At 45.8% G+C, this 20,763-nt stretch overlaps 2 protein-coding genes and 1 pseudogene across 2 annotated transcripts in view; all 3 read left to right on the top strand.

Annotated features, from left to right (window-relative positions):
* The window catches only part of Wfdc9 (WAP four-disulfide core domain 9), a 9,900-nt gene extending 7,315 nt beyond the window's left edge, over positions 1 to 2,585 (top strand). Inside the window, exons 2-4 of the mRNA XM_021195187.1 lie at positions 438 to 558; positions 1,589 to 1,730; positions 2,402 to 2,585. Of these exons, the coding sequence (XP_021050846.1) occupies positions 480 to 558; positions 1,589 to 1,730; positions 2,402 to 2,432 (252 nt within the window). The 5' untranslated portion in view covers positions 438 to 479 and the 3' untranslated portion in view covers positions 2,433 to 2,585. The remainder of the gene's footprint in view (positions 1 to 437; positions 559 to 1,588; positions 1,731 to 2,401) is intronic.
* Positions 2,586 to 9,122: 6,537 nt separating this feature from the next.
* Positions 9,123 to 9,409, top strand: LOC110319046 (annotated as a pseudogene).
* Positions 9,410 to 13,731: 4,322 nt separating this feature from the next.
* LOC110319591 (protein WFDC10B-like) lies at positions 13,732 to 16,421 on the top strand. Its single transcript, XM_021195082.1, has 4 exons — positions 13,732 to 13,768; positions 13,918 to 14,089; positions 15,155 to 15,304; positions 15,691 to 16,421. The coding sequence occupies exons 2-4, from the start codon at positions 13,960 to 13,962 to the stop codon at positions 15,744 to 15,746; spliced, it is 336 nt and encodes a 111-aa protein (XP_021050741.1). The 5' UTR covers positions 13,732 to 13,768; positions 13,918 to 13,959; the 3' UTR covers positions 15,747 to 16,421.
* Positions 16,422 to 20,763: the final 4,342 nt, after the last annotated feature.

Below are 20,763 nucleotides of genomic sequence, written 5' to 3'. Positions count from 1 at the left end.
TCCTCGGGCAGGGAGGAAAGGTGTTGGGTGCTGGATCAGCCTGCTGAGTTACATATGTTTCTAAGTGAGATATCGGGATGCTTGATTTTCCAATTTCATAAAATGATGAGAACAATGCAAAAGAATACACATATACTGGTTGGTGGTTATCAGATAGAGGAATTATTGATATGTCTCTGTTTCCTCTTTGTATTTTAAAAATCATATAGTCTAAGGATTTGTTTTTTTTTTCCTTAGAGTAAGAAATGTATTCTAAAAATAAGTAATTTCGCAAAGGAAGGGGCGTGTCTTGTGAGACAGGAAGCAGCTTGAGGGGAAAAGATGGCGGGTGAGGATGATAAACGTATAGGGGGAGGGACCGGAAGGACAGGGAGTACGCATGCCCACTGGTGCGTCCTTCCCCGTACCCAGCTTGCCTTCTTTTCTGCTCCTAACAGCAGTGGGTGACGATTTGTCTTCCTGTGAATGCACAGTCTACCATGAAGCCCTGGATTCTCGTCCTCACCGTGTCCGCCCATGGCATCCTGGTGTTTCTACATGTTCTCGGAAGCCTCAAGGGTAATCATGGCAGCAATAGCACAGAAATGGGAGCGCTCTGCCCTGGCACAGCTGCCGGAGCTGAATTTCCAACGTCAGCTTCCAGAAGGTCAAAGACCAACCACCTGAGATTGCTCTCTAGAGTGTACGGTGGGGAGAAGTGACTCTCACAGGTGATCCTCTGGCCTCCACACGTGTGCTGTGGTACGTGCATGCCTACGCTCACACGCCTACACCACACACACATAGACAGCTACAAAAAAAAAAAAAAAGTCAGAGCAACCGTCGACACTGGTGGCGGCCACGCCCTGCTGACGCTCTTCCAGGAGCAGGAACCACGGCACGCTGTCCCTTAAGCACAGCCAAGCAGGACTTGGCACCCATATTTCCAAAGTCTCTGTGATTTTGCTAGGTGAGACACCAGTGAATATCATAATGGTGATATCAGACCCATCCACAGCCATTTTGTGTTTGCGAGTACTTAGAGCCTGAAAAAAACTGGAGAAACCAAACGAAGACCCCCCTCAGAAAATCATGTATAGATGCTAAGATAGCGGGAACATTGAAGAGACTGAACAGAAACGTTTTGGGACAGTGAAGGTATGGATCGGGGGCATATATTTTAGTGGCTATCGATAGAGAGCGAACGGAAAAGTCAGAAGTGAGGTTCCTATGGTCTCTGGCTCAGTTTTCCCACTCTGCAAGTTGGGTCTAGAATCAGAACTCGATGAGGTTGTAGGCTCTGAAATCTAAGGTTTTTGTAAGTATAAACTTGGTCAGGTGGTGTGTATTTGGAAGATACCTCAGGTCCGATCTTCAGGACCCAGAACCCCACAGTGCCCTGGTGACACGCGGGAAGAAGGAACGTATGTCATACACTGGTGCTGTCTCATGGACGGACTGGTTAGACCTGGAGGGATTTTCATAGATGGCAGAGATCCTTCCTGGCGTGGGGCATCCCAGCTCCAGAGGGGTTTGCTTGGTCTGAAGGGGCGTCTGCTGCACATTGTGAGTACATAGACCCTGCCGACGTCTAGCATCTCCATTCCAGATGACCTTGAAGAGATAGACCAGTGCTGGGTACAGCCTCCGACAAGGTTTTGTGGGAAAAGGTGCACGAAGGTGCGGAAGTGTGTGAGTCCGAATTACACGTGCTGCTGGACTTACTGTGGAAACATCTGCTTGAACAATGAGTGAGTGGGTTGGGGTGAGAGGGGTGGGTGTGAGCACACCCGAGTTCTGCTCCCCAGACACTGTTCAAACCACCGTTTAGAAGCTGCAGTCGCCTAAATTCCAGCCAATTCAGGTAAAGCAAGGGACCCTCCTATCTCTTAATCCAGGTTCCATTAACCAAGAAACCAAGGCACTGGCTGTTTTATTTTTAATCTTTTCCATCATGATCATTCACTTTCTTCGCTTCTCACACATCGCCCACCAGCTCATATATATGTTCCTCCTTTGTCCAAAGAATCCAGTCACTGGCTCCTTTTTTTTTTTTTTTCTCAGCCAGACCCTAGAAGACCTTGTATCCAGATATCAATCAGCAAACCTTTGGGGGGAAATCACTTCAATCTGTTTTAAAGTTTGTTTATTTAGTGTATATGCACTCTCATGTGCGCCACATTATATATGTGTGAAGGTCAGAGGGCATTGTAAGAGCTGCTCTCTTTTATCTGCGGGGTCCTTGGGATATAACTTCAGTCTCTCATCTGCTGAGCCCTCTTGCTGGGTTGGTTTTGAAAAGTGCAACTCCTGATGTTACAGAGAATTTCTGTCACACTTCTGAAGCTTGGGGCACTGTTGTTTGGATATGGATTTCCTTCCAGGGACACTGGTGTCTAACAATTTAATTTTTCTCTTTCAGAGAGCCCTTTAAAACACTGATGAAAGTCTAGTTTCAATGTGATCCACTGCTGGTGTGGGTGGAAGGCTGCCTGCTGCCCTGGAGGGACGCTCGCTCCAGCTAAGGGCCTCTTTGTCCCTTCCTTGATGTCTTCATGCAGAGAAGTCTGAGCTTTTGCCAAATAAATGTATTATGTATCAGCATGGGGGTTCTGTGGTTCTCACACACTATTAAAGATGCTCATTTCTCTTGTTAGGAAGCCCAAAAGTCTCTCAGCAGTTGCTTCCACCCCAGACGGACACAGATACAACTCTGTCTTCTTCTGTGGATTTACCAATCACTGTAGCAAAAAATACAAAGAGGTTTATGGACATTCCATAGACTCGCCAGACATGGTGGTATACGCCTCTAGGCCCAGCACTATCCCCAAGAGCAGAGTATAGGATTTGATGAACATTCAGAAGCTCAATGAGATATATGTTCACGAAAACTCCTCAACAGACACTGAAATCTCCATCCTTAACATCATGGGTCTGGTGGAACAAGCACCATTTCTAGTAAGAAGCTGATGTATTTGGTTATTTGAGGAACTATTTCTACCTTTGAGATGGGTCCCATGAGTTTTCAGGAGGGGCTTCTCTTCCTACCATGGCTAGTCTCTAGCGTGACCCACTGTCCTGCCTGGATAATCGTGATCTTCCCCCGAGGCCACGTAGTCTGAGCTTTGTTGCCTGTGTTGCTTCTCTGGATTAGCTCTGGCGGTGACTTGACCTAGAGGAGAATATTATAGAACATCTTCCATGTATTCAGAGGTATGCTTTTCCTTGGAACAGAGGAGAAGGTAATATGTGTGTGTATGTGTGTATGTATGTTTTCTTCTCTGTATACATGCATATATGTGTATATGTGTGTATGCATGTGTGGATGCACGTGTATACATGCATGTGTGTATATATGTGACTTTGCATGTATGTGTGTGTCTTCTGTATATGCATATGTGCATGTGTATGTGTTATGTATGCATGTGTGCACATATATGTGTGTATGCATGTGTGTATGTATGTGACTGTGCATGTATGTGTGTCTCTGTGTGTTCTGTGCATGCACATGTGCATGTGTATGGAGGCTGGAGACTGATGTCAGATGTATTCCTCAACCATTTTCCAACTTATTCTTGAGGCAAGGTCTTCTAATTGAACCCAGAGCTTGTCAATCCTGCTAGTTTAGCTACCAAGCTTGCCCTGTGGATTCCCCTGTCTCCACTTCCTGGGCATTTACATCCTACCCAGCATTTACATTGGTGAGGGGATCTGAATTCCAGTCCTCAGACTTGTGCCAGCAGCACCTTACCATCCAGCCACCTCCTCAGCTCAAGATGCTCTTTCTTAAATGGATGAGCCAGAACGTTGCCCCTGGCTACTGTATCCCAAGGAGCAGCTTGGAATGTGGATTAGCAAAGACCAAAGCCAGGCAAAAGCTAGCAATCCATAGCATACTGCTTAGTGCCTTGCCACTCAGGAGAAGGAAGCAAGACAATGAACGGTTCAGGGGCACAAGACTTAGGGGAAAGGGGTCCTGGAGCCCTCTGGAGGGACAATGGCCATTCCTTGCTGACACGCTGGGGAAGGGAAGGGTTGTCTTCTGCTGGGAATGAACATTTTCTTACCTTTTCCACCAAGCCTAAGTCCTGAGGGCTGCAAAGGAGAGGTGATGTTGGTCAGTCAATACAAGCAAAAGAGTAATTGGTGCACAGTCAGTGGGTGGACAGAGAGAGAAAGTTAGTGCCACACACAGTGGGGTGTTTCTCAAGTATAAACAGGACCGGGACCTCATCCTTGTCAGGAAAATGCACAGAACAAGAGGATGTCGTGTTCCGTGGGATAATCTAGCTCTCTCACAAGTGGAAATAAAAAACAAAACAAAACAAAACAAAACACTGAGGACATCCTGGAGGAAGAGGAAATGGAGGGCCGGGAAGAAGGGGAAAGTGGAAGAGAGAAACGAGGACCAAGGTCGATGTGCGACGACGGGTGCCCATGTGGAAGTGTAACAGTAAGCACCACTGCCTTATGCTGCTCATATGCATTAATAGTTGCGGTTGCTATGACTCTGTACAGAAAGTGGAAGGATGCCCGAGGGGCTAGAAGGAGGTGGGCACATGGGCAGCGCAGCTCTTCTTCCAGGAACAAAGACCTGAGTGTTGCAGCTTGTAGAGCTTGAGAGTCAACTAAGCTTTCAGTCCTGCTGCCGGGAGATGTGGCCGGGTGAGGCTCCGGAGAAAGAAGCACTAAACGCCAGGGAGGCGGGAGCAGAGCATCCCTTAGGGCTCTAACACTCTAGGCAATCACTCAGTCGCTAAGCTACATCAACAGTCTTCAGGAATGTAAATTTTCATGATTTGGGGCCAAGAAATGGTTTCTTCGACATAATATTGCAAGTACAGGGAAGCAAAAACAATCAGAAATTCTCCACATTAAAAACCTTTGTTATCCAAGAACTCAGTGAAGAAAGCAAAACGATGGCCTGTGGTTTTTCAAGCTCATATCTGATAAGCTCCTAGTGTATAGAGCATGAAGAAATTCTCCTAACTCTACAATGCACTAAATAACCCACGTTAAAATTAAGCAAACACAGCTGGAGAGATGGCTCAGCCATTCAGGGTGCGTGCCCTGACATTAGGAGGCTCAGAGTTTGGATTCCAGCACCCATGCAACCAGCCAGGCTTCCTGTACATGTCTATAAGCCCAGCACCAAAGAAGGCAGGACCAGGGGATGACTGGGGCTTGCTGGCTCCCAGCCTAGCTGAGAAAGTGCTAGCCCATGTTCAGGGAGAGACCCTGTCTCAAAGGAATAGGCAGAGAGTTGTAGAGGAAGATGCCAAGGCCTTCTTCTGGCTTCTATGCATTCACAGGTATATGTACTGTTGGCACATGCACACACATCCACACACACATGCACACGGACATGCACACACAAACAAGTACATTCACACACAAACAGGCACGCACACACACAGGCACGTGCATGCACACACATGTAAATAAATGAGAAAATATTTTTAAATTTAAAAGATAAGTTAGGTGAAAGAGCTGGGGGCTTGGCTCAGCAGCAGATATGTGAGAACCTAAGTTTGGTGCCAAGCACTGAATGAATGAAATTCTCCAATCATAAAAAGGAGTGAAGGAGTTGAACAGAAAGTTTCCCGGTGAATAATTGTGAATAACAGACACTAGAAAAGGTGTTCAACGTCATTAACCATTAGGATAATGAACATTAAAAATGCAAACCAGAGGGCCAGAGAGATGGCTCAGCAGTTAAGAGCACTGAATGCTCTTCCGGAGGTCCTGAGTTCAATTCCCACCAACCACATGGTGGCTCACAGCCATCGGTAGTGGGATGCAATGCTTTCTTCTGGTGTGTCTGAAGACAGTGACAGGGTATTCATATAAATAAAATAAATAAAAATGCAAACCAGTAGCACTACATACAGATCAGTTTGGTATAACTTAATAGACAGACATGCTTGTAAGTATTGATGATAAATGGGGAAACTGGAACCTGGTACACAGTAGAAAGTTGGAAGGAACTGAGGGAGACGCATTGAGAAAAATCTCAGAAGGCTAAATGTAGAATTACTATATGACTAAGCAATTGCACTCCAGAGCATGTACCCAAAAGAGTTAAAAATCAACGTTTATATAAAAACTTGCACACAAATTTTTATAGTAGCATTTGTAATATTAATTATCTATTTTTATGTAAATGGATGCTTTGCCTGACTGCATGTCTATGCACCACATGCATGTCTTTGGTGCCAGCGGAGGCCAGGAGAGGGCATTGGATCCCTTGAGGCTGGGGTTACAGTTGTGAGCTGCCATCTGGGTGCTGGGAATCAAACCCTGGGTTCTTTGGCAGAGCAGCCAGTGCTCTTAAGTGCCGAGCCATCTCTTTATTTCCCCTATAGCATCGTTCTTTAAAGTAGCTCCAAAGACACAAGTCAAATATCCGTCACTAAGTAATGGATTTGAAAACGCGTATCCATGATCTGATGATGTTGAATAGTCAGCCATAAACAGAGTGGAATGCCAGTAGGTCCTGCAGCCTGAGTGAGCTAAGGAAATGTGCTAAGGACACGATGGCCAACACAAGATGCCTCAAACTTAATAACACATCCAGAACAGACAAATTCACAGCGACAGAAAAATGAGTAGTGATTGCCTGGGTTATGCTGGGTGGGAGATGGAAGCAGATAAGTCCCGAGCGCTTTAAGGTTCACGTCAATGTGCCAGAGAGAGCAACATAGGTGCAAAGCCCTGGGAACATTTTAAAAGTCAATGAACATTTAAAAATGAACAATGCCAGGCTGAAGAGATGGCTCAATGGTAAAGAGCACTGAATGCTCTTTCAAAGGTCCTGAGTTCAATTCCCAGCAACCACATGGTGGCCCACAACTATCTATAATGGAATCTGATGCCCTCTTCTTGTGTGTCTGAAGACAGCTACAGTATGCTCACATAAATAAAATCAATAGGGCTGGTGAGATGGCTCAGTGGGTAAGAGCACCCGACTGCTCTTCCNAAGGTCCGGAGTTCAAATCCCAGCAACCACATGGTGGCTCATAACTATCCGTAACAAGATCTGACNCCCTCTTCTGGAGTGTCTGAAGACAGCTACAGTGTACTTACATATAATAAATAAATAAAATCTTAAAAAATAAAAAAAATAAAATCAATAAAATCTTTTTTTTTTTTTTTAAGGGCTGGTGAGATGGCTCAGTGGGTAAGAGCACCCGACTGCTCTTCCCAAGGTCTGGAGTTCAAATCCCAGCAACCACATGGTGGCTCGTAACCATCCGTAACAAGATCTGACGCCCTCTTCTGGAGTGACTGAAGACAGCTACAGTGTACTTATATATAATAAAGAAATAAATCTAAAAAAAAAAAAACAAAAAAAAATCTTTTTTTAAAAAATGCTTTTTTTTTGTTTGTTTGTTTTGGTTTTTTGAGACAGGGTTTCTCTGTGTAGTCCTGGCTGTCCTGGAACTCACTCTGTAGATCAGGCTGGTCTCAAACTCAGAAATCTGCCTGCCTCTGCCTCCCAAGTGCTGGGATTAAAGGTGTGTGCCACCACTGCCTGGCAAACAATGCCATTCTAAATGATTTAGAAACCAAAAGAGAAAAATGAAAGAAAAGAAAGAACAGAGGGAGGGAGAGAGGGAGAGAGGGAGAGAGGGAGAGAGAGGGAGAGAGAGAGAGAGAGAGAGAGAGAGAGAGAGAGAGAGAGAGACTGGGTTTTTGAGTCAAGGTGACAGAGATTGATCCAGTGATGACATGGTCACTGTCTTCCTTCTGCCTGAACAGACAGTCTAAACAGAAACAGAATAAGCTCAGAGATTATGTTCATGGGAAACTAGCATCTACAAGCAGAAATGTGAGTTCATCTGACGCCATTAGATCAAGAAAACCGAAGGAAGGGAATGTGTTGGTTGGTTTCTGTTCACTTGGAACAAGCCAGGGTCATCTGAGCAGAGGGAGCCTCAACTGAGAAAACACATCTATAAGACTGGGCAGCCTGTGGGGCATCGTCTTGACTGACAGTTGAGGCTGAGGAGCCCAGCTCACTGTGGTGGGGCCATCTGTAGGCTGGTGGTCCTGGGTTGTATAAGAAAGCAGGCTGAGCGAGACCTGAAGGTTAAGCCAGTCAGCAGCGCACCTCCAAGGCCTCTGCTTCAGTTCCTGCCTCCAGGTTCCTGCCTTGGTGGACTGTAACCCTGTAAGCCACATAAACCTTTACCTCTCCAAGTTGTTTTTGGTTAGTGCTTTATCACAGCAACAAAAGCCAAACTGAGCCAAAAGAGGATTCAGGGAGTACTTAACTGCTTAAGAAAGTTGCCCTCTAACTTCCATGTCAGTTCCAGGGTGAAGTGGGGGGTGGGGCACAGATTCTAAAACAAATTCAAAATAAAGAGGTTGAAAGGCCAAGGTATGCCTCTTGGCACCCGAGGAGTCAGAAAAAGCACAAGAAGTGACTGGGTTGTTCTTAGTTTATAGCATGCACAGTGCGTACAGAGCTTGAGGTAGCCAGGCAGTAATGCCAACCAGAGCATTAGTGAGTTACTCCAGCCCCACGAAGCCTTAGAGGGACAGCAACTGCCAACAGGTGCATGTGATGCCCCAGGGAGGAAACAGCCAAGCCTGAAGGAGCCAGTGTGCTGAGGGAACACGCCACCCTCATGCCCAGGAGACATGTGGGGACAGGGTGACATGTTTGGCTAAGGGTCAGGTTTTCATTTTCAGTCCTGGCTCCCGAGTTATCCTGAGAGTACTGTGGGATACAGTACTTCCTTGTTAAAAAAAAAAAGTATTGCATTGATTGATTGATTGATTGATTGATTCATTGGAGGGAATGTATACCTCTGGTGCATGGAGGGCAGAGATCAACTTGTAGTGGTTGGTTCTTTCCTTCTACTGTGTGGTTCTTTAAACTCAGGTCCCTGGTCTTTACCTGCTGAGCCATCCTGCCAGTCCATACATTTGTTCAGGAAGAAATTATTTCGCATCTTCAGTGATATCCTGGCAGCCAGGACGCCTACAGGGCAAGGATAAAAGTGTACATCTTCTGCGCAAAGGCGAGCTTTAGCTCTACAGAATAGTTCTCAGCATTAATAAATAAATCAGAGTGGTACTGAAAACATGACTTTGAAAACACAGAAAAGCCTTCCCGGCGGTGACGATCTTCCTACGAGAGCATGCCTCTCACGAAGGATCTCCTTCGTTCCTCTCTGGAGGAGAAGAGGAGACGCAAGAAAGAGCACCCGGTGCAGAGCCCCAGTTCTGACCTCATGGATGGAAAATGTCCAGGATGATATAAAATCACCGCGGTCTTCAGCCATGCACAAATGGTAGTCCTGTGTGCGGGCTGCTCCACTGTCCTCTGTCAGCCCACAGGTGGAAAAGCAAGGCTGACAGAAGGATGCTCCTTCAGGAGGAAGCAGCCCTGAAAGCCCCTGATTCAAGATGAGTGGGAACCTTCCCAGTAAACACATTTTGTATATATGGAAAAAAAAAGAGAAAAAAAGAAAAAAGAGAACACAGGAAAAAAAAAAAAAAAAACAACCTGAAAGATAACCAAACAAGGAAAGCGTAAGTGTCCATGCGGAAAAAGTACTGGAGGAAATCAGGGCCAAAATAGACTAAGATAGTTAGGAAACAAAGCCCAGACAGGGACAGCCCTTTGTCAGGGCCTGCACACCCGTGGAAGGGTGAGAATGGGCCAATCAGAGAGTGACGACAGAAAGATACTGTAATAGTGAGCTTGGGTCTTCCTTCCGGAGCACCAATTCAACATCTATGCACATACTAACTGTGCTTGAGAAACGCAGAAAGCAGTCCAAAGGCATTTACACCCTAGGCACGTGCGAAACCAGCATGCCAGAGCTTCTCGGAGCTCCCAGCACCCTCTCTTCATGTAGCTCCCATGGCTCAGGGTGGCACGACTTGGCACACTGACAGCCCCCCTTCTCCCTGGAGAGAGGAAGAGAAAACCGAAAACCTATTTCCGACATTCCGGATCCACACTAGGGACGGAGTTTTGCTTCACGTTCAATACTGGAGCTTTCCGGAACCACACATACCCTGTGGGGATGCTGATCTAAAGTAAAATAAAATAAAGTAAATCAGGGCATTCTGCTACAGCCTCAGAAGAAAGACTCTGGAGGGAGCATGAGGAGACACACCCACAGTTCAGGTTTGAGCTCACGGTGGGGCAACACGGGAACAAGCTGCAGATGTGACAGCTGGCACAGAAGCTAAGGGCTCACACCCCGAGTCACAAGCTCGAATCAGAGAGAAAGCAGGAATCGCACAAGTCTTTTGTTTAACTCTCAGTCAAGCCCCCCATCCAGTGACGCACTTCCTCCAAGAGGGGCACACCTGCTAAGCCTCCGCGAACAGCACCAGGAACTGGAGGTCAAGCATTCAAATACCTGTGACTATGGGGAGAGGGGCAATCCATTCAAACCACCACAGAGGGTTCATCAGCAGATGAGGCCCAAATGAGGAATCTCTGGCTTTGAGAATTTCTCAGGACAAACATTCAAAGCTGAAAAGCTAGAAGAAAAACTTAAGAAAAAAAGCTTTTAAAAATCATCAGAAGGCACGTCCAAGAATGTGGGAAACGCCCAAAGGTTTTCAGAGACTAGGATTTGGGTGGACTCTCTGGTAGGGAGGCAGATAGGGAGAGAGGATATGCTTAGGTAACAAAAGTAGCCAGCTTCCAGCATGGCCTGGTTCTCCCTCGCCCTCCTGTCTGAGACAATAGTCCTGGCAGCTTAAAACAAATCTCTTACTGGTTTTTGTCTCCCAACAACAGGCCCCCTACTGATGAACTGGCTCAAGAAGTTCAAGTCTGGATTAGGGATTTATGACACGTGATTGTTTACACATGATTGGTTACATGTTTACGCCTAATTGGTCACCAGCCATTCAACCATCTTATCTTTCTTCAAACTGACCAACCCTCAACTAGGGGAGCAAAGATCTTTAGGAGCCCCACCCCCACCCCCAAGCCCTTGAGAAGAGACTAGGTTTTTTATTTTTTATTTTTTGGCTTCACAGAGGGTCATTTTGAGACAGAGTACTTCAGTGATCCCCACTCAGCTAAACTGGCTGTGAGCTTCAGGGATCTGGCTGTCCTCACCTTCCTCCTGATGCTGTGCCTGTTTTCTCCACTTGAGTTTTAGAGAACTGGTCTCAGGGCCTCACGTTTCTGCGGCGGCCGGCAATTTACACACAGAGCCATCTCCCCAGTGCTCAACAGGGGCATTATGACCTCTAAGATGATATTGGACAAATCCTTGGAGGCAGTTTGGGTTTTTACATCAGAGGAGTGGTGCTAATATCCAGTGAGTGGAAGCCAGCGGCGCAGTGTGAGGACAGAATGACCTTCACGGCAAAGCTATCTGGGTGAAGAACTCACGGTGCTGAAGCTGAGAAGCCCTGGCCCAAACCAAGCCAGATGAGTTTAAAATGAAATGCCAGGCATCGCGGAACTTGTCTGTAGTCCTTGAGCTTTGCAGGCAAGCTCAAGGCCAGCCTGGGCACTTAGCAAGGGTTTATTTCAAGAGAAGAGAAAACTGGATGAAGGTACACCTCAGTAGACTTGCCTGTAATCTGAGAGAGGCCCTGGGTCAGTCATCAACGCTACAAATAAAGAAAAAGCCTTAAAGGAGTGAACATTTTATAGGAAATATTAAACATATATAAACCTCAGAGAGAATGGCTTTCTATATTACTTAATAATTTTTGAAACTATCTGGTGGCCGGGCGTGGTGGCGCACGCCTTTAATCCCAGCACTCGGGAGGCAGAGGCAGGCGGATTTCTGAGTTCGAGGCCAGCCTGGTCTACAAAGTGAGTTCCAGGACAGCCAAGACTTTACAAAAAAACCCTGTTTTTGGAAAAAAAAAAAAAAAAGAAACTATATGGTGGCTGCCACACCCAGATTTTTCCTGTCTGAGCCTCCTCAATCCTCAGAGCACTGTCCTCAAAGTATTTTGACTGTTCCTAGTTTCTTTTTTTCCTAGTTTGAAACAGTATCAAGCTTTTGGCAATGTTGAAGACATAATGCAGAGAGCCATTTTGGAAGCATTTGATAGTTACCAGAATGACAGATCATAATCTCAGGTCTTTAGTGTCCCCTCTCCCCCGTATTAGGACAATTCAACTATCAGCAGAAGAAAGCCACACACTGTAATCCTGGGGGCTACTCAGCTTTGCTGGTTGCACAATGATGGCTTATGTAGTGAATTATGCACGGCACTTACTTGCCATACCTCCTTATTCAGAGTTCGTCTGATGTTTCCTCACAATTGGTTTGAGCTTCATCTTAGGCAGGACCATGGCAGCAGGAATGCTGAGACCCTGTGGCATCCTGTTAGTTGTCCCATGGCTTCAATTTGTCCCGTGACCAGTCATCCCATTACCCACTGGCCATTCCTGTCTTGGTTCTTTCCTATTGGTGTAATTGACTATCCTAGGCTAGGTGATTCATAAAGAAGAGAGGGTCTTTTGTTCACGATTCTGGAGACTGTGAATGTCAAAAGCACTGCACTGGCATCAGCTTTGACGGGCTTGTTAGTGTGTGGAATCATCAGAGGTTGGAGGAAGACCCAAGTAAAACTGTTTTTTGGGACATGCCAGGACCCCTAAGTCACAAACTCAAAGTGGCTGTGGTTGCCTGCACAAGAGCAAGCCAGACAACATTCTATCATGGAATGGAAAGGAGTTCACAAGCCCCCAGCCCTAAACGAGGAGCTATGGATGGTTTCTTTCAGGGTGTAGCCCCTGGTAGGGCCCAGGTGCTCCAGTGGATGGGCCCACATTCAGGAGACGTGAGTAGCTCAAACTGGAGTTAAGGGGTTATGGGAGAAGAAAAAGAGGACAGGAAATTAGGAATGGATTTGGGAGTAGCTAAGTGGAGAAGTTGGGGCTCAATATAATCAAAATACAGGGTATGGAATTCTCAAAGACCTAATGAGAGTATTTTTCAAACACATGACTGGGCATCACATGGTAAGACAGAACAAGCAAGCCAGCTCAGGCATGGAGCCCTTCCTTTAGAGAACTGTACACTCTATTGCAGGATCCATCTTGGAATCCATCATGGGGCCCATCACAGGCTCCATTACGGGCTCTATCATGGGGTCCATCACGGGCTCCATCATGGGGCCCATCACAGGCTCCATCACGGGCTCTATCACAGGCTCCATCACAGGCTCTATCATGGGGTCCATCATGGGGCCCATCACAGGCTGCACCACAGGGTCCATCATGGGGTCCATCACAGGCTCCATCATGGGGTCCATGCTTCCTTACTCTTTCACCTGACACTGGTTAAATCCTTTCTTCAGCAAACTCCCATTCTATTCCAATTGAGTTTACATAAATATGAACTCATGACTTGACCTTGATTTTATTTGACACGGAACCTTGTGATGCCTTCATGGGTGTGTTCTCTGGGTGAAAATTCAGTAAGGATTTGTGTCTGTGTGTGTGTGTGTGTGTGTGTGTGTGGTATTGCACAAGAAAAAATAGCACTTGCTCCAGAAAATCATATTATAGAAAATAAATATTTGATTAAATCAGTAAGTGTAATGTGATGACAACTTTATGAAACTGTATAAATTAATTAGGTGTAGATGAAGGAGATCTGCATTTTGATAGAGTGGAAAACCTGGATGGTTTCCTAAACAATCTCCAGCGCTCAGCCCTAGGTAATGAATAACTAAGAGCCCCTATTTTTTTTTTTTTTTTGAGCTTTACTGCTTTTAAATTTTCCCAAACACGAACATGTAAAGGTGTGAGTGGCTCCACTGGGCAACGGAAAAGAAGGTGAGAGGACATTGTGAAGAGCTGACCTCAGACCAGATGGTAGTGTGGACGGAGGGGGGACACGGTACCAAACCAGGCAGGACGCTGGGAGGCCAGGCAGGCATGGGTGTCCTCACCTCCCCACCGGGAATGCTTTGTGCCCCTCGTAGGTCCTGTTGCAATATTGAGTCTCCTGCCAGCCTTGCAGCCTGATGCCCCCGGTTGGCCTCATGAAGTGGCAAGTCACTCTCCAGATGCTATTACTCCTTGGCACATTAGGCCTGCCAGTGTTGGCAAGATGGAAGGACAGATATTTTTCTGAAATCCGAATTCCAGATTACAGTAGGTATTTTGGATGGGTTTCAAAGTGGGGGCCGGGCAGAAAATGAATCATCCTAACCCTAGTCCCATTGCAGGGAGGAAGCAGGGGTGGGTTGGGGCACCCCAGAACATCCCTCATTTCGAAAGCCAGGATGCTGGAAGGAAACCAAATGTTTAGGTCTCAACCTGGAAGGTACCCTGATGCTGCAAGTAAGACATTCTTGTCATGTCTGTCGCGGGGATTGTGGCAGCCACGCTGTGTTTTCATCTAGGAAAGCACTGATCTGTAGACACTTCAGGAGGCTTAGAGGCTGCCTGGAGGCATCTAGCTCAAGCTGCGAGGACCTGGTATTCTCAGTTGTGAGCCCCAGAAACAGACCACCCATTGACAAAGGGTTTCTAATGATTTCTTACTATGTGCCCCCACCATTTAAAGGGAATTGGGTGTTTTAGAGTCTTGGCCACACTGAGAAAAATGAGCTTCATAGAAGTTCTGTAGGTGTGTTTTGTTTTGTTTTGTTTTTAGAATTCTACCAAGTGGAGGGGGGTGGGTAAAAACTGAAAGGAGGAACGTTTTCAAGAGAAAGCCGAATTTCTGGGCAGCTGTTTCAGCCAGAAATGGAGAAGTGGAGGTGGAAGGCAGGCTCTTTCCTTTTTGTTCTTATTTATTGTGTATGGGTATTTTGCCTCTATGAATGGCTGTGCACTGCATGTGTGCAGTGCCCCCAGAGGCCAGAAGAGGGCACCAGCTACCCCACAACTGGAGTTAGAGACAGTTGTGAGCTGTCATATTGGGGACTGAGACTCTTAACTCTGATTTTTCTGAAATGGCCCCTGATTCTTTGTATTAAAAAGTTAACATATGTTATTTGTACAAAACATAGGTTTCGACATGACATTTTCACAGGATAGATGAGGTACTTTAATCATATCACTCCCCGCCCCCAGATTCTCTCCATCCTTCCTCTCATAGGGTCTGTTTCCCCCGAGTAAGACAATCCAACTTTCATCTGAGCGCTGGAGCTGCTGGAAGTAGTTAGAAATGCTCTTGGTTAGGGAATTGGCTGCTTATGTATTCCTTCTCAGTTTTAACAAGGCCCAAACTGCACTTCTGCCTGGCGAGGCCGACCAGCACCCAGTGCACAAGCTACTGCAGGGCGCACCTGGACTGTGAGCGGGACTTTCACTGCTGCCGCTCCTTCTGTGGCAATGTCTGCATGAGCCCGGAAGAGGCGGGTAGGTTCTGAAGAGCACTTCCCCTCTTTGTCCAGGTTACAAAGACCTTGGAAACCCACACTGTGGGAAGAGAGACAGCATGGCACTGTGCCTCCCAGTTCCTACATCCAGTCCACTCTGAGGACCTCTGTTTCCCCATCCTGGTTTCAGGCACCCACCCGGTCTCCACTTGCAGGTCTACCTGATTTTGCCAAGCCCCAGAAAATCTGGCATCTGTGTCTATGCCCAGTGGGTTATCGCCCCGTAGGAGAAGCTATATGTGGGCATCTCTTAAGCCACAAACCCCGTTAGTGACCCAGGAGTTAGGGAATCAATTATGATCACCCCTACAGAAGCTGTTTCTCTACACGGTCTGACCACTGTCGTCCTATCCTTTTCTCCTCTAGAGGGCATAAAGCCAAACCATAAAATCAGGAACTTGGTGCGCATGGTTGTACCATAAATCATCGTCGTTACAAGCCACTTGGAAAGTGTTGGAAGACCAACCTCCTGTTGGACCCTCCTCTCGAATCAGGTGTGGGTAGGGGTGAGGGTGCCCAGACAACGTCTTCCCTGCCTACCCCTTCCCCATAAGCTGTTCCAGGAACCGAGGCCCTGCTTCTGTCTATAGTTACAGGACTGTTGCTGCCCCAACTACTCTAACTCCACCCCTCCCCCCAGCCCCTAACCCCTACCTCCTAGTTTAGATTCTTCCTACCTTCCCACCCTTTAGCAGTCTAGTCTCTTTCACCCAGACTCCTAGACCTATTTATCTCTGCTTATTGACATGACATAATGAAGAGAAAACTGCTTATATGGGATGGGGGAAGTGTTCTTTTTGGCCAATGAGGAAACTGTTACTTTGAATTCTCCATGCCTGGGTATACCCCTTCTGAGACCATCTCAGGTCCTTGATTCTCATAGGTTCCCCACAAGCTACTTCTATTTTTAAATTAGTCCACGAATGTGACATCTTACATAAATATGGCTACACTGTAAGATGGCATTGCTTGCTCTAAATAAGCTCTCCTCTTAAACATCACCTGCTTGTCACTATGATTCAGTCAATTGTTTGGGGGTTTTTAAGGGTCTTTTCAAATGCTACAGAAAGAATAAACAGCATCTAGAGGATTGTCAAGAACACACTACTTGAAGATTGTGTTTAAATCCACCTCAAATGAGTGCAGGGGTCACTAGGCATCGCGGTTAGTATGTAGACTGAGGAAGGGGCGAGTTGTATGATTCAAACAGGATGAAGTTAGAAAAGGATGTAGCAAGAAGGGACCAAGGGGTCAGGGCCTTGACACATAGAGAAGAGATGTTCTGTGGGCTGTGGCATTGGGGTAGGCTTCTGGAAGAAGAAATGCTTCATTTTACCCCAGAGGATGAGACAGGCATATGGCAGAGTGAAAATCATAAGCAGAGAGTGGGGTTGGGGAAGGGCGTAGATGAGGAAGGAGCAAGACAAACCACGGGCAGCAGTACCCTTGTTCCTCCTGCCCCTGACCCAACTACAGACTGAAGATGGACCGATGAACTGAGTACAAGGCTGTGGGCTACACAGCCTCACTTGCCAGCCTTTCATGCTTGGCTTCTACTGTTGCACCCACAAATCTGAACAGCTCAAGTATTTTGTTAAAAACAGCAAGGGGGTGGGGGTGGGGAGACTGGAGAGATTTCTCAGCAGTTAAGAGCACTTGCTGATCTTGCAGAGGAACCAGGTTCAGTTTCCAGCACTCACACCGTCTTTAACTCCAGTTTCAAGGGATCCAACACCCTCTTCTGGTCTCTTGGGCACTGCATGCACATTGTTGCCTATACCTACATCCCGGCAAAACACTCGTATACATAAAATAACAACAAATAAGTAGTTTTTAAAAAAATAATAAAGGAGCATAAATAGGCACAAACTGGTGGATGAGCCTATACAAGTCCACTTAGCAAGCTGGTGATGAGTGGACTACAGACCTAATGCTAAACCCCTTACCATGCAGCGTTTGCGCTTCTTGAGAGATGTCGCTCATTGCAGGGCAAGGATAAGATTGAGTGAGGAATTGGGTTAGGAAGGAGCACGGGGCAAAAAGAACCCTGACACACACACTGTGGGCTAGACCCTTAAGGCTGTATTGGGTTAACTTCAGGCAATTGCTTTAGGCAAAAGTCACGGGCTGTTTCCTGTTGAGCAATTAAAGAGAAATCAGTGAGGGAAACGCTGGTGGACAGTACACTCATCTCCCCTCCAGTGCACCAGGGAGCATCCAGAGCTGATGGCTGTCTTGCTTAATTTGCTTCAGAAGATTACTATTCAAAGATGTGGGTTGGGAGTCCCCCTGGGTATCTGATTTTTAGCTTTACTGGTGGGAATGGCCTAAAGCGGTGGTTCTCAACTTGTGGGTCCTGACCCTTTGCAGGTAGAATAACCCTTTCACAGGGGTCTAAGAATATCAGCAAACACAGATGTTTGCATTACAACCCATAACTGGCAAACTTACACTTATGAAGTAGCAATGAAATACTTTTATGGTTGGGGGTCAGCATAACATGAGGAACTGTATTAAAGGGTTGGAGGGTTAGAAAGGTTGAGAGCCATTGCTCTAGAGTTACCTGGCTTGACATGATAGCAGATAACATAGACTGATCAGCAGATAATTTAAAATTTCTCCGATAACCAAAAATAAATAAATAAATCAGCATACAGACATTTTAAAAAAATGTCTCAACCAGTGCTAATAGATTTATATTAAACTGGCCATGGTGTGATTAAACTAACAGTAAAATAAAATATATAAAAATTCATTTATTAAAATTTAAGCACTGCTCTTTTTCATATTTGTTATTTATGCACATGGAGGTTGGAGGACAAACAGTTATCAGAAGAAATTCAAATGGCCAACAAATAAAAGCACTGACACTTTTTGATATTAGACTTTAAAGTTCTCATTTACATGGCGATGGGGGACCAGTAAATTAGCTCAGCCAGCAAAACCTGTTTTGCTGCATAAACCTGACCACCTGAATCCAATATCCTGAACACACACAAAGGTGGGAGAGAAAGACTTCACAAAGTTGTCCTCTGGTCTCCATACGGACAGGCGCATGCATGGATACCCACTCCCCCAATCTCCCCGGCACATAAATAAATAAAAATAACTAAATAGCGTTGGATGTGTTTACTTAACTTGATTTAATGATCTCACAGTATATATACACATCAAAACATCAGATTAACACAGCATCCATGTCTAAAAATGTTGCCAGTTATGAAAGCATTTTAATAAAACAATGAAGATCAATATCATCAGGATGAAATGAATATAGATTAGCTAAGAGAGAGCAAACTCATGGTTCTGAGTTTATTGTTAGGGTGCTTTCGGATAATTTAATTAGAAATGGCTGAGAACAGTTAACGGACAACCGCCCAGATTACTTTACATAGATAGTTGGTTTTCAAAAAACATCAGAAATCCACAGAATGTGACATTTAATGTTATTTACTCTTTTGTTGTTGAGACATATCTGCTCCTAGCAGCTCCCCTTTTGTGGATTCAAAGAAGAAATTGAGCATCTATACCTCCAGCTGAGGTTGTACATTGTGGCTAGGTGACCACGGGGAAGACGTTGCCTATCTCTCCCGCAGACCTGTACCATTCTCGAGAGGACACAAGTTACAGGTTAGGGAAGCTTAGCTCTGCTGAGACAGAATAAGCTAGTCCTTAATAATTCCTGATTTTCAAGGTCTGTAAGATGATCCTGGGCCAGTAGGCTGAAGGCTGATGCTCCAACTCTCTGACTTACTGGGGCTGTATTGGGTAGGCAGCTGTCTCTACAACTTGTCTCCGTTCTGGAAGCTGGGTTAAGCTTCCTATATTTCAGATAACGTTGCTCGTTCTCAGATTTCTGACGGGGTTGAAAGACTACTTATCGTCTCATAGCCAACCCAGGCTATTTAACACTGAGAAAATATATTTGAAGATAAAGTTCTCAGATAGTATCCAAGCAAAACCAAGACGTAACATGGATTTATAAGTCTTTTAAGTTAGGATAGATGACAAGAGTGTTCTATTTAATTGTCAAAGATAATGGACTGGATGTTAGGTGTATCTTATACTTTATAAATTACAAAATGGTAAGAAACCAAAACCCAAAACCCAAACAACAACAACAACAACAACATCAGTCTGCACAAGATAGTAAAAAAAAGTGCCAGACATATAAAACTAATAAACTAATAAAAATCTTGGGAGATGCTCCTGGATTGTGGGAAATTTTTATAATGCTGACAACTGACAAAAGACTGTTTCCAAAAGCTGGCAAGGAAAAATCAGGTCACTCAGAGAAGGCAAGAAAATGTCTGAATAGGAAAGTATGGGAAATATCCCCATGGTTAATAGAGATAAAAGAAGGAACTTAGCCTCATTGATACTTAAAATTCAAATTTCATCTATAATCATATACTTTTATACTTTTTATTGAAACAAGGTTTCTCTATGTTGCCCTGATTGGCTTAGAACTTGCCATGTAGAGTAGGCTTGCCTTGAATTTACAGAGACCTGCCTGCCTGTGCTTTCCATTGGCTGGGATTAAAGTGTGCGCCACCCACGGGCTATGGCTATACTCTTACATGCAGGGTAAACATGAAAAGGTCCTGACAGATGCCATAGAAATGGAGCGATAGAACCTCCCACTATCAACAGCAGCTAGCAAATGCATGTAAATGCTTTGGGAAATAGTTTGGCACCCAGCAGCTGAAGATATAGAAGCCATGCAACCTACCCAGCCAGGACTCAGCTGTGTAACCTGCGAGGACCCCCACCTGAGTACTCCAGCAAACACACACATGCTTGCTTACAGCATTTTGCATGGTGAGAAATGTCAGCCACCCAGGACTGGGAGTTGGCTCCATGGTGAAGCATCCACACAGCAGGTTTGGTCCTCACACTCACGTAAATGCTGGGTGGGGCATGGTGTCCTGCTTGTGATCCCAGGTTTGGGAGGCAGATTTGATGGATAGGTAGAGCATGGTGGATAGCTCTGGGTTCGACTGAGAGACCCTGTTCAACATCTAAGGTGAGGGTGGTTGAAGATCAGTGTCAACCTCAGGCCTCCACAAGCACATACACTCTCACACATGCTCACTCACACATGCAAACATGCATGCCAGCACACACATGCACATGCAAAAAGAACTGTAGGCAATCTAGACAACAGAATAGAGATATTGTGGTTATCTATGCGATAGATGGCACCAGAATAAAAATCACATCACAGAGAGAAACAGAGAGAGACACCGAGCGAGAATGAGAGAGGGGGGGGGAAGGGAGGGAGAGAGAGGGAGAGGGAGAGGAGGGAGAGGAAGGAGAGAGGGGGAGAGAGAGAGAGAGAGGAATGGAGGAAGAGAGAGGGAGAGAGAGGGGGAAGAGAGGGGAAAGAGAGGGAGAGGGAGGTGAGAGAGAGAGAGAGGGAGGAAAGAGAGAGAGAGA

The sequence above is a fragment of the Mus pahari genome, chromosome 3 (genome assembly GCF_900095145.1).
Source record: "Mus pahari chromosome 3, PAHARI_EIJ_v1.1, whole genome shotgun sequence".
NCBI lineage: Eukaryota > Metazoa > Chordata > Mammalia > Rodentia > Muridae > Mus > Mus pahari.
The sequence above is the reverse complement of the archived record's forward strand: the minus strand, read 5'-3'. Positions and strand labels throughout refer to the sequence as shown.